At 45.6% G+C, this 17,518-nt stretch overlaps 2 protein-coding genes across 2 annotated transcripts in view; one reads left to right on the forward strand and one right to left on the reverse strand.

Annotated features, from left to right (window-relative positions):
* The first annotated feature begins 2,543 nt into the window (after positions 1 to 2,543).
* zfpm2b (zinc finger protein, FOG family member 2b) overlaps positions 2,544 to 17,518 on the forward strand; it is a 37,985-nt gene continuing 23,010 nt past the window's right edge. Inside the window, exons 1-3 of the mRNA XM_077008369.1 lie at positions 2,544 to 3,013; positions 13,603 to 13,740; positions 16,635 to 16,739. Of these exons, the coding sequence (XP_076864484.1) occupies positions 2,974 to 3,013; positions 13,603 to 13,740; positions 16,635 to 16,739 (283 nt within the window). The 5' untranslated portion in view covers positions 2,544 to 2,973. The remainder of the gene's footprint in view (positions 3,014 to 13,602; positions 13,741 to 16,634; positions 16,740 to 17,518) is intronic.
* On the reverse strand, positions 11,611 to 16,382 carry LOC143516642 (uncharacterized). The gene is made up of 4 exons (XM_077008373.1): positions 14,772 to 16,382; positions 14,543 to 14,643; positions 12,733 to 12,826; positions 11,611 to 12,482 (listed from the first exon to the last, which is right to left on the reverse strand). The coding sequence occupies exons 1-4, from the start codon at positions 14,987 to 14,989 to the stop codon at positions 12,416 to 12,418; spliced, it is 480 nt and encodes a 159-aa protein (XP_076864488.1). The 5' UTR covers positions 14,990 to 16,382; the 3' UTR covers positions 11,611 to 12,415.

Genomic DNA, 17,518 nt, shown 5'->3' on the forward strand with positions numbered 1-17,518 from the left:
CAGCAGAAGCCAGCCGCGCTCTCTTGTGGGAAGGTGCATAATTCACGACACTCGTCTGCATCTGTACCACAACAAACCATGTAATGACAATTTCATTTGTTTCTCCGCGAGCTTCAGCAGGCATGGACCACAAGGCTGAGACAGAACGGGGAGGCAGAGCGTGAGGAAGAATGTGAGGCAGCTCCTTCCTCTTCCTCTTCTCTCGTCCTCCGGCCCCAGGGCTCCTGGTGCCTGCGTTCCTTTACCTCTGCATCCCAGACGCGCATCTGTTTCCTGTTTAATTGAATTGACCCTTTGGAGTTCCCTTACACCTACTGAACGCACCACTGCGGTAAGACTGCAGAAGTAAACATCAGAGGTGGTGAGAAGCCGCATTCCTCATTCACAGCTTATCACCAAAGTCCCATATGTCCACGTAATATGCCTCCAATTTAAGAGAAGGGATAACATTGTATCTTTAACGTCCCTCGCAGTTCTTAAGTGTAACAGCCAAGCACACATTAAACTATAGTACATTTTGCCTTACAGTAAATATCATCTTAAACTCTGTTTTTTGTGGGGGTTGGGGGTGGCAGGCAAGCCAATTCTTCTACAGGTCTGGCGTCTGCCTATTAGAGCATTCGGAAAGATTAGCACTGCCACGGAATTGTCACTCCACTATAGACCTACCCTCACGCCCCCCACCCCAGACTGATAGTAGACAGGTTTCTAAAAGGGTCACTGAGATCATGTTTTGCCAATTTATTTTATCAAATGAACTAAAAATGAACTTCAAATACATCACATGCCTGAGGGGAAAACATATGCAAAAACTTATTACTCGGGCCTCATCCCATCCCATTTCACGCTATAATTGTATCAGATATTTCTTCAAGGGTCTTCACAAACGGACAGGTGATGCAGAGAAGGTGCAGGGCGCGGGCTTCAAACAAGCTCGATAAAGTAATTGGATGAACTCGTTTTAATTTAGTCTTAACCCCGCCGCTCCAGTCAATCTCTTCGGACAGATGGCAGAGGTTCACCAGCGATGCGTACGGTATAATCGCATGGCAAATTCTCCCGAACCATCTACTGAAGTGTGTGTGTGCCAGTGTTCATTCTCAGCGGCACCAAGTTTGTTTCGGAATGATTTAAGTTCAGTTTCTACATTAAACCTGCGGTAAACTTTGTTTTCATGGTGAGCGGGGTTTTTTTAATCTCTAAATTATACCTAGTAAAAAACATAGATGTTGATAAAATTCAGTAAATTCTTTCAAACTAAATTGTCAATTAAAACATATATATAACAGGCCTACACGTCTATTATTACGTGAATCCATTTGTACATAAAAGTCTCACCCTAAGGTGGAAAACCTTGAGATTCACAGTGGAAAATGCGGAATGCGTTTTATTATGTTGTGTATGTTGGCGGACGCATGAGGGATACAGAGGTCGCCAAGTGCGTCTTTTTAAGAGCTTCATTCCTCTGTCATTTTACCACGCAATTATTTACTTCACGCCCTCTCAGGGGCGTAGTAAGATATAAGCATAATTGCATGTTACTTTTTAATTACAATGACAAAATTGAAGGTGTTAGACGACGAGCTGCGAGGTGCCACGGCATTGTTCACGTCTTATCCCGCTGCTATGATCGCATGAGCCGGGGCTCCTTCGCTAAGTGGCGATAAGCCCCATTTCCATGTGCGCACATAATTAATCCATCTCGGCCAACTTCTCCGTTATCGCGTCCCCCGAATGGCAGGAGCATCCTCTCTTCACGTGGGATTTGCTCCATAAAGGAGCGGTGGAAATCCCTCCATTTGAGGTACAGATCGTTGAACAGATTACCGGTTGCGCCAATCTCGGCATCTATAATGTGGCAATGCATATAAATAAAATAGCGCATGTGCTGCAGCACCGGCCGGGGCGACGGGCTTTGGCGCACGTTTATTCCAAGGCAGAGAAATAACCATGTATTTGCATTACATTAAAGAAGTCTACTCAGTGCAGAGGAATTTTATTCTATTTCTAGATCTTTTCAAAGCTCAAGTTTGGTTGGTGAACGTGGGGTATATTTAATTATCTTATAGTTTGTCCAGAATAAGGGGTAAGTGATATGTTACCGAAGGTTATAACTTTAACTTATCTGCTTGCTGCTTGTCGTCCACAGCAGCCGAGATATGGTGGTAAATATAGCGGAAATATCTTTGGTTATTAAACAGGGTTTCTTATATAAGGCTACACTGGCTAAGCAAATTTTACGGGTTTGTAACCTATATTTATTCACTGCTGGACTGTCGAGCAATTCCTAATCTTATTTCCCCCGCGGTGTTGGAGTGAGGACTGGGGGGGTCTGGAGGACTGAAACACGGCCACAAACACGCAGCTGCCCCGCCGTGTCACCCACCAGCGGGGGTTGGACCCCCACGGGCTCCGGGCCACATCAAGACCCCTTTATTTCTAATTATAATAACGTATTAATCACCATTTCCACAAACACGCATCATCACTTAGATATCTACATTCACACATCTCCAGTAGCTAGATGTGGTGATGTACTCCAGAATAGTGTCTCACACACTGGACATCCATGTTGTTAAACTGAGTCTTAACTGTGAAGACGTGCACTATATGAACATATTATCACCGCTCCGAGTAATAGTCAGTGTTGACTTCGGGACAAATGTTGGCGTGTTAGTGGTGCTGAGCCTACAGCTACGGAACACCGAGAGGCTCAAACTGGTCCTGCCACAAAAGCGCAACACACTCTCATCTTCCCTGTCAGTCCGGGAAGATCACAGCCCAGCAAACCCCGTGGAAGACCCGGGGAGCAACCGCATCAAGATCCAGTGAAGATTTTACCTACTCCGTTTGCCTCCTGCCTTTGAAGCATCAGACAACACATTAATCTTTTGTTGGATGAATCGAAAGGCTTCACAGCGACACTGACATATCTGGATTCAGCGGATTGAGTGAGCAGCAGGCGGAGTAGGAATGTCTCGCAGGAAACAGAGCAACCCACGGCAGTTTAAACGTGAGTTTGGGCTAAACGCACCTTGTTTTTAGTGAAATGTCTGCTGATTTATACCGACTCTTCCGTACATCGGTTTGTATTTTTAACACGTGTCTTTATTTCAACAACTAGTTCTGTATCTGAGCTACTTGGTGCACATCAAAGGTCTAGAGATGATCAGTAAACTCCGCGCGAGCTTTTAAGTTTGTTGGTTTTCTTGTTGTACGGTGTAGTTACATCTGTTATTTCAAGTTTAGCTGTTAACATTTACACAGTGTAAGATGTTATTTTCAGGAATTGGCATATGGACTTAAAGCCCACTGTAAGACCTGTAAGCTCTTTACAGAAAAGTTTTACCCTTACGTCGCAATATTCATAAATCCCTCGAAATGATGTGTTCTGTCTGTAGACTTTGTAGATTGTAAAAATTTATTACTCTGTTTTTTATGTTAAAAATCACATCCCTAATAATTACTTTTTTCCAAATTAGACTTAAGTATTAAATCCTGTCAAACTAGTTTATAGCAGATTTAAACTATTATGAATAGTTACATTGTTGAATAAAAACTAAGTATATTAGCTATTATATACATGTAGCTATTATGGGTGTGTGTGTGTGTGTGTGTGTGTGTGTGAGAGAGAGAGAGAGAGAGAGAGAGAGAGAGAACGTTAGAAAGTCAATATTACATGTAAATAATGTATCAGCATACCAGTGTAGCCAATATGCTGTAAGACAGGTGCTTGTGTGTGTAGTAATATTGACAGTAGTTATATTTAGACACAAAGGGACCCGTTTCTAAACTTTAAAAAATCATACAGAAATTGCTACTATTAGATTACGCACTTCTAAACCTTTAATATGTGTTACTGACATTCAGCACGTTTTCCTAAACAGCAGGGTTTTCAGTAGTTTGTTTTGTGGTCAAGGATAACAGTATGGTCATTGTCCTTATTGTATCATGTCTCTTCTTTGTGGTTTGTTTGTCTTTTGGTCAAAAGGATTTGACACAGCTTTACCAGTGCAGGGCACACGTAAGCTACACTGGGTCAGTGTGGAGACAGTTCAGATGGGAGCTTTCTCACAGGCGTTTTCAAAGAACAGAAAAGGTCGTTAGGGGGCAAGACTCACTTCTGGTTTCTGCCTCTTTTTCTTGGTTCGTCCTCAAACATATTGCCCTGTTATCTAAACTGCGCGATTCACCCTCTATTTTCATATTTTGCCTATTCCATTCTCTCGGGTGTCCTCTGCCATGGAGATAAAGAGAGGGAGCTGAAAGAGCTCCATTAATTTGCCCCGATGACTGGGCAGATAAGGGCAGATAATGGACGTGATAAGCAAGAGGAAGATATACCATCACACACCCGATTATTACCATTAGAATTCCAGCCCTGCAATCTGTAGCGGTCTGATAATCCTCGTCTGCCCCTTCAACCCTCATGATAAGACAAAAAATAGTAAGTCATCCACTCTCCCTTTATTAGGGCTCCTGGATATTCTGATAATATGGTGATAAATTATGTATTTCACCCGCCATTTTTACTCCCATTGAAATCTCTCTATTCCTCTCTCTTGTGCTCCTGTGGAGAGATAAGAAGGGCATTTTGGGTCATTGTCTGTTTTTTACCCCCCCACACACACACACACTCGTACACACTCACACAAAGTTCCAAGTAGGCTTTTGTATTGTAATAAGAGTTTGATCTAAAAGTCTGATAGTAGGGAGGGTGGCTTGGTGGTTTTGGAGGGGGGGGGGGGCATATTGCTGTTATCAGTTCCACATCACCCCCAGAGCAGCTGATCTTCACCCCCCCCCCTCCCCCCCCCAAACTCCTTCCGTGACCAGCAGGACAGTAAATTCACCCAGATTTTTGGCTGGTGTGATGCACGTTTGCCAAGTTTATGACAGGGGATGAAGAACAGAGCCTGATGCTCAGATGAGTGTAACGGACTATATGAGGGAGAGGGACCATCTCTCCACCTCCAGATGTCCAGTTCATTTCTGTATTTTTCGTTTGTTGTACTGCTGCCCTTCCAACATATTCTCATGGACTTACAAATGTGCTACAAATTAGAATGTGAACCTTCATTCCAAAAAAATACCATAGATAGATTTAACAAGATAAATCTAGTAAGAAGTTCATAAATCATAAATTTGATCTAACTTGGTCTTACCACATAACGCCAAAAATGTCCACACAGTCTGTCGACTGTATTTGCGAATCTTTACTTATTTATTTGGTGGTTGTCATTTGTGGATGTCAGCTCTGAAATAGTGCTGTCAGAATATGATAATTTAGTTCATTATTATACCCTATCAGAAGTGTCAGATTTTGTTGGCGCGTCTTTATTCTTTTTTTTAATCCTTTTTGATTAACTTTGTCTGCCAACTGTCAGCGTGAGGCGTCCCTCAGTCGTGCGCTATCTCTCTGAGATCAGTGCGGTATGAAGAGGGGTTATTGCATGCCAACTTTCTCCCCAGCATCTGTTCAGCACTAATGAGGTATGAAGTGCTGTGGCTTGCTAGCCTACAAAGCAGGAGGAGACGGAGAGGGGACAGCCAACTGTTTCCCTCTGCTTTGCAGAGCACGCCGCAAGATCCAGCTCGCTGCAACTGCTCCGCGCTCCATCGGAACACTGTCCCACATTCTAGAACTCGGGAGTTCTAGAACACAGGCTGTCCCTGCACACTCATGGGTCATAATGTTCTCATGTTCTGTCTGAGGTTAGAATGCGGTGGTAGTGGATCAAATGTAAACACACACTTCTTCTGTCCTGTGTTAAAGTAGCACTGCCCACACATGTGTTTCTAATACTGAAGGTGTCGGTTTATTCATGCATTTTCTAATTAGGATAGGTTCTCATTTATATTCATAACAGATATGCGTTCATCCAAACTCATTTTTGTCTTGGACTTTCCTGTTGGTTTTCAAAGAGGAATGATGAATGAGTGAATGAGTGAATGAGTGAATGAGTGAATGAGTGCTTTATCCTCCGTCATATTACACTTTACAATTTCAAGCCATTGCAGTACACAAATAATCATTATGAAATGTTTTCTTGATTCACACATAGAGGCGGTAAAAATATTTTAAAATGGCTATAAAGGATGGTAGCAACATCGTGGATGAATACCCCCAAGTCACGTTAATCATGCCAAATAAAATCATTGTGGGGTGGGGGATCAAAAGAGAAGAAGATAAGATGTTTATTTGACGACCCTTAATCACTGTGAGCCAAGCGTAGATTGATGCGCTATCAGTGATGTCCAGCAAGGCAGGGGCAGTAGCACCTTTATCCCTCTCACCTTCAGTGGAGTCCCGCCGCTCCGTGGAGATGCGGATCAATGCCCACTGTGCAGATGCTGGATTTGATGGGGGATTCTGCCCCAAAACAAAGACATGATCATTCAGCTTGGCTCACGTGCTGAAAGAGCAGTTCAAGAGCCCGCAGTCGGCTCGCCGCCGCCTTTGAAAGCACTAAACAAGGCATGGATTATCCAATCATTACAATCTTTGTGACTCTCATTAGTTTGTGTGTGTGTGTGTATGTGTACGTGTATCTGTGTGTGTGTGTATGTATGTATGTGTGTGTGTGTGTGTGTGTGTGTGTATCTGTGTGTGTGTGTGTGTCTATGTATGTGTGTGTGTGTATGAATGTGTGTGTGTGTGAGTGTGTGTGTGTGTGTGTGTATGTGTGTATATCTGTGTGTGTATGTATGTTTTGTGTATGTTTGTGTTGTGTATGTGTATGTTTTTGTGTGTGTGTGTGAGTGTGTGTGTATGTGTGTGTGTATCTGTGTGTATGAATGTGTGTGTGAGAGTTTGTATGTATGTTTTGTGTATGTGTGTGTGTGTGTGTGTGTACATGTGTATGTGTGTGTGTGTGTGTGTGTGTGTGTGTGTGTGAGGGACTGCTTCACAATGATGATTGCTTCCACGCTGCCACCCAAAGTAAAAGTTCAGTTTTCAGTTTAACAATATCATCATTATTCCTAACGTAATGTCTGCATATTTTACCTAGCACATAGTTTCTCATGTAAATTTGTCTAATCCAAGAACTTCAGGCAGGATTTTTATTTTACAATTCGTTGGAACTCTGAATATGCTCAGCGTGTGAAAGGCTTCATGGATGAGGACTTGATTTGGTTCCTACCTAAAGAGATTATGTATCTTAAATGTACGATAGGGCCCATTGAAGGAAGGGATTATGGAATCTACATTCTCACTAGATAGATAAATGCCTCAGAGCCCCTGGCAGCGGTTGAGCAAATTCCCTCACGGTGAGTTTGTCTCCCAGCTTGGAAGGCGGCAGGGAGTAACATCTTCCCTTCGTAACTTTGAAGTGTTTATCATGTGTCTGCTCAGTCTGGAGGGCGACACTCTCACAGCTGCGGATCAGAGCTGCTCCGGGACGCTTTTTCAGCTCACTTTCACGCAGAAGGGCAAGTCAAGATTCTGATCCAGATCCCATCGAAAGAGTCAAGAGGAGCTCTGGAGGGACAAAGGGAGAAGGGCCCACTGCCAGTCTGAACACTGCCACTCTGAACACTGCCACTCTGAACACTGCCACTCTGAACACTGCCAGTCTGAACACTGCCACTCTGAACACTGCCACTCTGAACACTGCCACTCTGAACACTGCCAGTCTGAACACTGCCACTCTGAACACTGCCACTCTGAACACTGCCACTCTGAACACTGCCACTCTGAACACTGCCACTCTGAACACTGCCACTCTGAACACTGCCACTCTGAACACTGCCAGTCTGAACACTGCCACTCTGAACACTGCCACTCTGAACACTGCCACTCTGAACACTGCCAGTCTGAACACTGCCACTCTGAACACTGCCACTCTGAACACTGCCAGTCTGAACACTGACGCTCTGTACACTGCCAGTCTGAACACTGACGCTCTGAACACTGTCAGTCTGAACACTGCCAGTCTGAACACTGCCACTCTGAACACTGACGCTCTGAACACTGACGCTCTGAGCACTGACGCTCTGAGCACTGCCACTCTGAGCACTGCCACGCTGAGCACTGACGCTCTGAGCACTGACGCTCTGAACACTGATGCTCTGAGCACTGATGCTCTGAGCACTGCCACTCTGAGCACTGACGCTCTGAACACTGCCACGCTGAGCACTGACGCTCTGAGCACTGACGCTCTGAACACTGATGCTGTGAGCACTGCCACTCTGAGCACTGACGCTCTGAACACTGACGCTCTGAGCACTGATGCTCTGAACACTGATGCTCTGAACACTGACGCTCTGAGCACTGCCGCTCTGAATACTGCCGCTCTGAGCACTGACGCTCTGAGCACTGCCGCTCTGAGCACTGACGCTCTGAGCACTGCCGCTCTGAGCACTGCCACTCTGAGCACTGACGCTCTGAGCACTGCCACTCTGAGCACTGCCGCTCTGAACACTGATGCTCTGAGCACTGCCACTCTGAACACTGCCTGAGCACTGCCACTCTGAACACTGCCTGAGCACTGCCACTCTGAGCACTGCCGCTCTGAGCACTGCCACTCTGAACACTGCCACTCTAAACACTGCCACTCTGAACACTGCCACTCTAAACACTGCCACTCTGAACACTGCCACTCTGAACACTGCCACTCTAAACACTGCCACTCTGAGCACTGCCGCTCTGGGTCGGCATTGGAGTTGGAGCCTTGAAGTGGAGCGGCAGCGTCGTGATGCAGCACGAATGTGGGACGAACAAGCTGGAAAACAGACACACTGGAAGGGCGCGCGTCAGGGAATGTGCTTTCATCACAGCAGCCGTGTCACAATACATGTTCTCTCCATGCTGGGATTACAGCGCTAACTCCAGCTTCTCCACAGCGAGTGTGACCGCTATCGCGCACTCTTTAAACGCTGAGTGGAAAATCGCTAATGGCACAAATCCAGGCCAGAAATAGGTGATGGAAGAAGTTTGCGCAAACATCTTTAGCAAAGTACACAACAAACTTTAATATGAGCTACTTTCCGAGGTTGAGTCTGCAAAGCTGTTGATACCACTGTCAAATGAAAGCTTAATTCTTTAATTACAGTCGTCAGCATGCAGACTGGTTAACCACAGGACACTGGGGGGGGGAAGGGTGTCATTATCTGCGACGCTGCATCGTGAGTTTATTTGTGTTGTTTTACGTCATTCTGCCTGACTGGTTTCTTTGTTAGGATCCAATGAAACAACGTTTCCCTCCTATGGCCTTTTACACCCGCATGTGTAGCGCGGTGTCGTTCTCACCTTTACGACTTTAGCATGATTACGCAAAACAGAGCAGCCAATATCCACATAAAAGAGCTTGCGATCACAGCGACCAGTTCGTTATCTCATTGATTAATTGACTGATTGAATCATTGACCCGATTCATTAATGTCAAACGTTCCTGGCATTGCCATTAATCCACAACCGCAGCAACGGATCTCCGAGGTTGTACACTGTCGGCTGGCGCCGCAGACGGGATCGGCCCGCGCGCGCGTGTGCCGGAACCGCACGCAGGAGTGTCTCGCGCGCTTTTGTTCTGACGCCTCGCTGATGGCTCTCGAGGCGAACACGCGAAGAAAAGGGCTTCGTTGTGCTGCAGGAGCCGAACCCAATTCACACTCCAGTGCTGTGTAATCACTCCTCTTAATCTCATTTAAAGATGCAACAAAACAAAGGCTTCTGGTTGGGGAGGGACTGAGTGTAGAGTCGCACTGACAGGGATTATGGAAATGCAGAAATCACGCATAGGGGAACACCGCAGTCTACGAATACTTAAACAATCGAGAAAAGGCCTGTTGAACATGTATCAGAAACATTTGTGGCAAAGATTTGCAAAGTTTTGCCCAAATGTGGGAGATGAAGGGGAAACTTAATTGAATCTGTAGAGGAAAAAACGATTTTGCCTTGTTCCAGAGCACTATAGAAAACGGTCGACTATTTCTGTGTAAATATGTCTTTATTCTGGGCATGGCTATGAATTTACATCCCTTAGAGAGCTGTACATGCAGCATTCCACAGACATATTCTCAAGATCTGAACATGTAGAATGGTTTAAGGGAAATGACAAATTTCTCTTTTTTTCGTTTCTTTTTTGTTTCGTTTCAGTTTCAAGCTCAGTAGGGAAAGATTCTGAAGAGGCATTTTTATTCTTCCTGAATATCAGGATCATCCAGTCATGGCTGCATTTTTTCCATCTCCGTAGATCCACAGAGAGCAAATATAATCAGCGACTGCAGCATTTGTTAAAAGTTGCTTGCCATATCGGGCCAGGGGCCTGGAACAGTTTGGGCAAGAGTCTCATTCCAGGTATCGGTAAAAGCTTCGCTCAGATCAGCCAAAGGCTGTGAAAAAGAGAAGGCCCCCAGGTCTTGCTAGGCATCTGAGCCTGAACCTCCACTGGCCTTGAGCATTACCCTCCTCTCTCTCTCTCTCTCTCTCTCTCTCTCTCGCCCGGCCTGTGCCTTTCTCTGAGTCTGGGACAGAACCCAGCTGAGAGAGTGCTAGGCGTGGTGCCACTGAGGCGATTGGATGGACGGGCGGCTTGGTGCAGTGCTGTGGACAAGATGCCCTCATCCCGTGCCAGGGAGCCCCAGCTGTGTGTTTGATGTGCACACGTGCACATGTGCGCACACACACGTGCACACACACACACACACACAGTAGAAATCGTTGGTATAAGAAACGAATACACACTTAAAGGGAGGGACGTGTGGAATTTTAGTGTGTTTTAAATTAAGATTTATGGTTATACAATTAAAAGTGAATGTTCTCTGAATGATGTTTCTGATAGGTGTGTAGTCATAAATCCTGCTAATGAGAAAGACATGACTGTACTTTTTTTCATGGGTTACCTTGAAAATTTTATTAATGCAGGTGTTGGACTAAAACATAAGGGTTTAGGTTTATGACTGGCCAATAATGTAGACCTTAGAATGTCAAAAGTATTATCCAGAGTAAGATATAGAGTGAGACAGAGCTAGATAGAGTGAGAGCGAGAGACAGAGAGAGACAGCTATAGAGAGAGACAGCCTCAAGCCATATCCGTCGTCCCCTGATAATCTCACCTGTTCCCACTGACTCGGTGACCTCTCGCTGCACGAGGCAAAGACTCCACCAAAGTTCGCGTGCCACCGTGGGTCTGAGAGACAGAGAGAAGATAAGACGAGCGAAGGAGGCGAGGAGGAGGAGCGAGGAGGAGAGAGGTTTGATTTCCATGCGGCTCTGTCCTGTCAGATTGAATTAGCTCAGGTGTAATTAGGAACTTGGAGAGGATCCTGTGCTGGCTGCTGTGTGCCGTGCGTCCGCCTGGCTCAGCCGTGGAGCCGTGAGATAGGGAGCGGGGACGCTATCGCCGTCCAAACACACGCCTCCCACATCGCAGCCGGCCAGAAAATCCAAGCATGAAATTAGCAACCACTCCGATCATGCCTGCATAGGCTCTCGCATATTTTATTCCATGTGTTTTCTGCTCGCCGGCTCTTCTGTGTGCGTGCGTGTGTGTGTGTGTGTGTGTGTGTGTGTGTGTGTGTGTGTGTGTGTGTGTGTGTGTGTGTGTGTGTGCGTTAGAGGGAGGAGGTTGCTTGGACCAGCCATGGTAAAGGAGCAGTATATGACCATGGTGTTCTGAGGTTAATTTATTTCATTTTACTATTAGAACATTATAGGAAATGTGTTGATTTTTTGAAAATGGATTGCAGCATGTTTGAAAATACAGAACTCCGCTTGTCTGTCCAATTAATGGAAAACGCAGTGTTTTCTCTATTGTAAGGATTAAAAGAAATGATGATTTTAAAGAGTGCTTTTTGAATTTGCCAAAATCTTCAAGGATGAATACTAGGGAGGTGAGGAAGCCTTTTGTGCCCCGCTGCAGGATCAGACAGGGTAGAAGTGTGACCTTGTTCAAAGCCTGCTCTCGCCTGGTCTCTCTCAGGTCCTCTTCAGGAGCACAGCGAGCCTCACACAAAGGAGCCATTCATAAGCATAATGAAAAGAAAGGAGTTGTTAGACCTGATCACAGCATCTACATCAGCAAGGACAAGGGAGGGAAAGAGAGGGGAGGACACACACACACACACACACACACACACACACACACACACACACACACACACACACACACACACACACACACGGCGCTCACACAACACATACTTTTGATCTTTTGATTTCTGATATGATTCTGATATGCAATAGAGAATCCTCCCTTCTCTAACTCTCACTTGCACTCCCCCTCCACACACACACACACACACACACACACACACACACACACACACACACACACACACACACACACACACACACACACACACACACACACACACACACACACACACACACACAGACGGGCCTCATGGCACCATATGACTGCACCACTGCGGTTTACAGGGCTGATGTGTGGCGTTATTGCAAAGTGTTCCTTCATTTGTCACAGCTGAGATGTGCGCCGTGAGCGTCAATCCAGGTGTCTCCTGTCCCTCCACGACTCCTGATTAAATAGAAAAAAACATTAATATGCAAATAACAAAGAAGAGAGCTGGCAGGGAGAAGCTCTCACACTGATCGCATGCAGCAAGGTTTTTTTTATTATTATTTTTATGCGGGAAGAAATTAATCAAACACAGAAAAATTAACTTTGTGATTGTGCACGTGCCCAAGCCAAAGGCATGGCAACCTAATGAAAGATCAACACTCTGGTGCCTGATAAGGTGAATTAACGGGGAGTGTGTTCTCTCTACCTGTCACCATTGCAGGAGCGAGTCGCATCCTTGGGCTTCTGGAACACTTCCTGCTCTGTCTCCACGGAAACATTCTTTCTTGGGCTTGCCCACGCTGATTACATTTGCAGGTTAAAAAAAAAAAAAAGAGTATAAACACACACACACATACACACAGACTATAAATATATATATATATATATATATATATATATATATATATATATATATATATATATATAAAACAGATAGATAGATAGAGAGAGAGAGAGGAGAGAAAGAGATTCTGTAGTAAAGGATATCTTTTACTACAGGAGAGATGCTCAAAGGTGCAGCCCACTGAAAGAGTGTGAAGATTAGGAAGTGAACTGCCGGTGTGGTTGCACACCTGACCTCTAAGAAAAGAAAAGCAAAGAATTCCACTCAAATCTAGATCAGTTGGTGTCTTTAGTTCCCAAACGAGTTCCAAGTGTTGTTCAAAGGAAAGATTATGTAAGACGGTGATGTAAGACACCTTTCCCAGCGTTTCAGGAACATGCTGCAGACATTTGGGCTGAGAGTACATTTACCAAAACAATTAAGTTCAGATAAAACACCAAATTTCATGTTTTGTAATGTTTTCAGCTCAAACGCAATACTACGATTCACAAATCTGTATTTTCAGCATTTCATGTACCAACTTTTTTTGGAATTGGGTGTCATATATAAAAATAAGAACGGCTGATCAGTAGTCCAGCTGCCCGGGTTATTAAAGCCGTCTGCAACTGTCGTGCTCTTGCTTAGCATCCTGGACCATTGTCACTACCTTGCTGTGTGATTATGTGGTCGGGGGGGTTAAGGTGGAGGGTCAGTTGTTCTGAGGTCATGACGTTCTCCCCTTCTGTGTCACAGGAGCATTGGGGAGTGACCGGGCGTCGGGCGAGGAGGTGTGTGAGGAGAGAGAGCTCCTGGGTGAGGACGAGGCTCGTCCCTCTTTTGCCCTGGACCCAGAGAGCTTCGGCGTTAAAGAAGAGGACATCTCAGAGAAAGGCGAGTGGACCGTGGCGACGTGCCTCTCGCCTCTCCCGATTTCAAACGACGTCAATTAAAACCTCGTGTTTCTCACAACACGAACACAAGTCATTTTGTGTTTTATTTATTCATTATTGTTGTCAGTGTTGTGATTTTGCAAATCCACACGTGTGATCTGAGAGAAGTCGATATGCCATTCTCCGTTATCCTGGCAGGGAAGGTTCGTACACGTAGTCGTCTCTCACTGCTGTGTGGCACGTGCGCCAGCACATGATGTCTTGCTCTGGGGAACGTGTGGCTTTGTGGGCAAAAATTTTTTTTAAAACATTCAATTTAAATACGAAAGAAGAGGCTTTGGGAAGTGTGGCATTTTGAAGAAGTACCTATATGTTACTAACAAGGTTATTGGTCATAGTAAACAATACCAGGGTCTCTGGCATCTGCCTGAGGCTGGCTGCCTCCCACCCCAGCTAAAAGCATCATCTCTTTGAACCGAAATTCAATTATGTGCATTTCTCCTGGCCACAGCGCACCATCAGAGGCGAGGTGTTGCGGGAGCCGCTGGAGGTTACGGCGCGCGGGTGAAGTTACAGCCATCTGAGCCTCCGCCTCCTCCGCCCGGGGCGCCGTTTGAAATTCGGTCGCTGTTCTAAACGTTCTGCTTTTTATTCGTAAATGACGAATCTACTCTTTGAAATTGCTGTGCGTTTCGCCGATCCCCTCCACCCTCGCCTCCACCCTGGCCTCCACCTTCCCACCCCCTCCCGACCCCCGGCTGCCTGTAAAACTTTTGATGGGAGAAAACGGGGATGTGCGCTACCTGTTCTGCCTTGCAGCGACGCGTCTTCAAAAGAGCAAATCTTCCACCGCTTTTGTCTGAAATCGCCGTAACGGCGAGCACGCGCTCCTCTTTTGTTCTTGCTAAGGAAGAAGTTGAAGCGAGAAAAGTTCATTTTACAGGCTCCATTTTGGTCGCTTGTGTTTGGAGCTAAACTTCGGTGGGTGGCGAAATAGATCTTTTCAAATCTTGTCTTCTGAATGTTCATTACCTTCGCTTTGCGTATCTCCCAGCTGCATTTTGAAGCTGGTAACTGGATGTTGAGCTGGAGATGAACTCTCCCATCGTTTTCTGTAGCCCTTTACTCAAGCTGTCATGGAAACGTTCAGTGTAAAGTGTTTGCTCTGGGAAGAGCCGTCCCGGGCTGGCTGTGTGCTCTTCCGAGGCCTGGAGCTGATCTTCTTCCTCCTCCTCCTGCCTCTCCTGCATGAGTGTCACTCTCTCAGAGTCAGAGAACAGTCAGGGAACAGCCGAAGAACAGTCAGGGAACAGTCAGGGAACAGCTGAAGAACAGTCAGAGAACAGTCAGAGAACAGCTGAAGAACTGTCAGGGAACAGTCAGGGAACAGCTGAAAAACAGTCAGGGAACAGTCAGGGAACAGCTGAAAAACAGTCAGGGAACAGTCAGAGAACAGCTGAAGAACAGTCAGGGAACAGTCACAGAACAGTGATACTGGATGAGTAGCAGTACAGCACTTCTCCCGAGGCCCTCTGTAATCTGTCCTCTTCTCTAACACCTAGTTAATAATCGCCATCAGCACACCCAAAGTGTTTCTGTGGTTTCTGAACCCCGTTAACAGTAACGTAACCATTACTCCAATTCAACCTTTCCAAACTCAACCTTTCCAGTATCTTCAGTGGCCTTTGAACTCTCTTCCTATTGAGGGGAAAGGAGCGTGTTTCGCACGTCGTTGAGGAATCTGAGCGACGTCCTCGATCTGGCCGGAGTCAGGAGCGTATTGTTTAGCCCAGAAAGGAAGTGCACCGATTCATGCAGTGTGTTTGTCAGGTTGAGAACGAGCCGAAGTTCACTTCCTCTTTGCCTGCCGTGGTTAATATAACCCCGTCAGAGCCAACAGCAGAGACTGCTTAATCGCAGCTTAATTAAGGAGTCATCCTGGATTTTAATTTCTTTTCCTACATTGTAATTAAACATTTCCAATAAGTTTCGTCACAGGGCTTAACTGAGGGAGCGCGTCTGTGATCAAGGTGGGTCCTGGGACATTCTCCGTCTTTCTCTCCCTCCCTCCCTAACCAGCACTGCTCATTCTCTCAAGAGAAGCGACCTCCTCCGAAATCCCACAGTAGACTCAGAAGGAGGAATGTTCTGGAATTCTAATTCTCTGGTGCCACGGGGGATTCTAGAATGAAAGGATGAGCAGAAGCGGCGGTGCCAGTTTCGCCGTTCCGTCCTGGATGCCGAGAGCTCCATGTTTGTTTGCGCAGAATCAACAGCCCTCAGAGATAATGCGTCATTTTGTAGTCTGTGATATGCTCAAATAACGACTCCTGGTCTTAAGCTGATTTTTTTGTGGGGAAAATGCATGATGTTTTTGTTTTTTTTTTTCAAATCACCCTGAGCTTGATCGAGTTCCCAATCCATTTAGTTTTGTTTTGTATGTCTTCTGAATGGTCAGGATCTTAAACAGTTCCTCTGCACATTTAACTGACAGCATCAGGTTCACTTAGATTGCAGTTGAATCACTAATATGGAATCACCAATGTTATAAAGCAGTTATAACACTATTGCTATGACTATAAACTGCTTCAACAGTATCATATAATAACACTCACTATTCATACTTCATAATTCATACCATTGTACTACTGTCAAAGCCAATTTACCACACTTGACAGTGCTTGCTGCTCTGCCTGACTTATGATTAATTAAATTTACAGAATTGTTAGTGTTTATGTAGCATAATTACAATTATGACTTAACCACAGCGTACAATTTCGGCAATTTGACAAATGTTTCAGAACTAGTCAGAATGCTAATAACGAATTACAAAATGACAACACATCTTCAGAGTCTGTGTTCAGAAACCTAACCTTTGACCTCTCTGTTGAACAGTTGGAGCAATCAGAGGTCAGGAACCAGGCCAGGAAGATGGCAAAAGACAGGAAGACAGAGGAGCCCAGTCCCGCCTCCTGGAATCAGAAGAATGGGACGGGCCAAGTAAGTCATCATTCTGTAAGCCACGCCTTCAGCTTCTCAGCAGGATGGGCTTTCTCTACGCCACAGATACAGCCTCCCAGCTGTTTGACCTTTCTGTACGCCACGCCTATAGCCTCCTGGCTGAGTTTTGTGTAAACCACGCCTACAGCCTCCTGGCTGGTTGAGATTTCTGTAAGCAGTGCCAACAGCTTCCTGGCTGACTGAGTTTTGCATAAGCCACGCCTACAGCATCCTTGCTGGTTACGTGTTTGTGTAAGCCACGCCTACAGCCTCCTGGCTGGCTGAGCTTTGTGTAAGCCACACCTACAATAGTTTCCTTCCTGCATTGTGCGTTGTTGGCACTTCTGCCGTGAGACACACTTCAGGTTTTAATCGAAAGCCTGAACCCACAAACCTGACCTGCTTCACCAAATGCTTGCAAGACATTTTAGGACATCTTAAAATGTTTTTCTCACATGACCAGAGCGAAGTAAGAATGATATTTAAAGCTGCTCAATGCCAACTTCAAGCAATAATTTCTCCCCAAAAACATACAGAAGTGTCCAGGCAGGTTTACGTAGGGCAGGCGCACATTGTACGTGACACAAGAAAATGCCGGAATAACTTGCTTATTAAGCCTAGATTTACCCACCCAGTGTTACTGAGTAGGCCCACCTAGGAGAGATATCAGCCTTATCTGGTTCATATCTCTTCATGGATATCTATTGTGATTGTCTGGTGTGGTGATATAGCGAACACTGACATTCACCATGTCAGAGGCAGAGCCTGTAAGATATGAC

This window comes from Brachyhypopomus gauderio, chromosome 6 (genome assembly GCF_052324685.1).
Source record: "Brachyhypopomus gauderio isolate BG-103 chromosome 6, BGAUD_0.2, whole genome shotgun sequence".
NCBI classification, from domain to species: domain Eukaryota; kingdom Metazoa; phylum Chordata; class Actinopteri; order Gymnotiformes; family Hypopomidae; genus Brachyhypopomus; species Brachyhypopomus gauderio.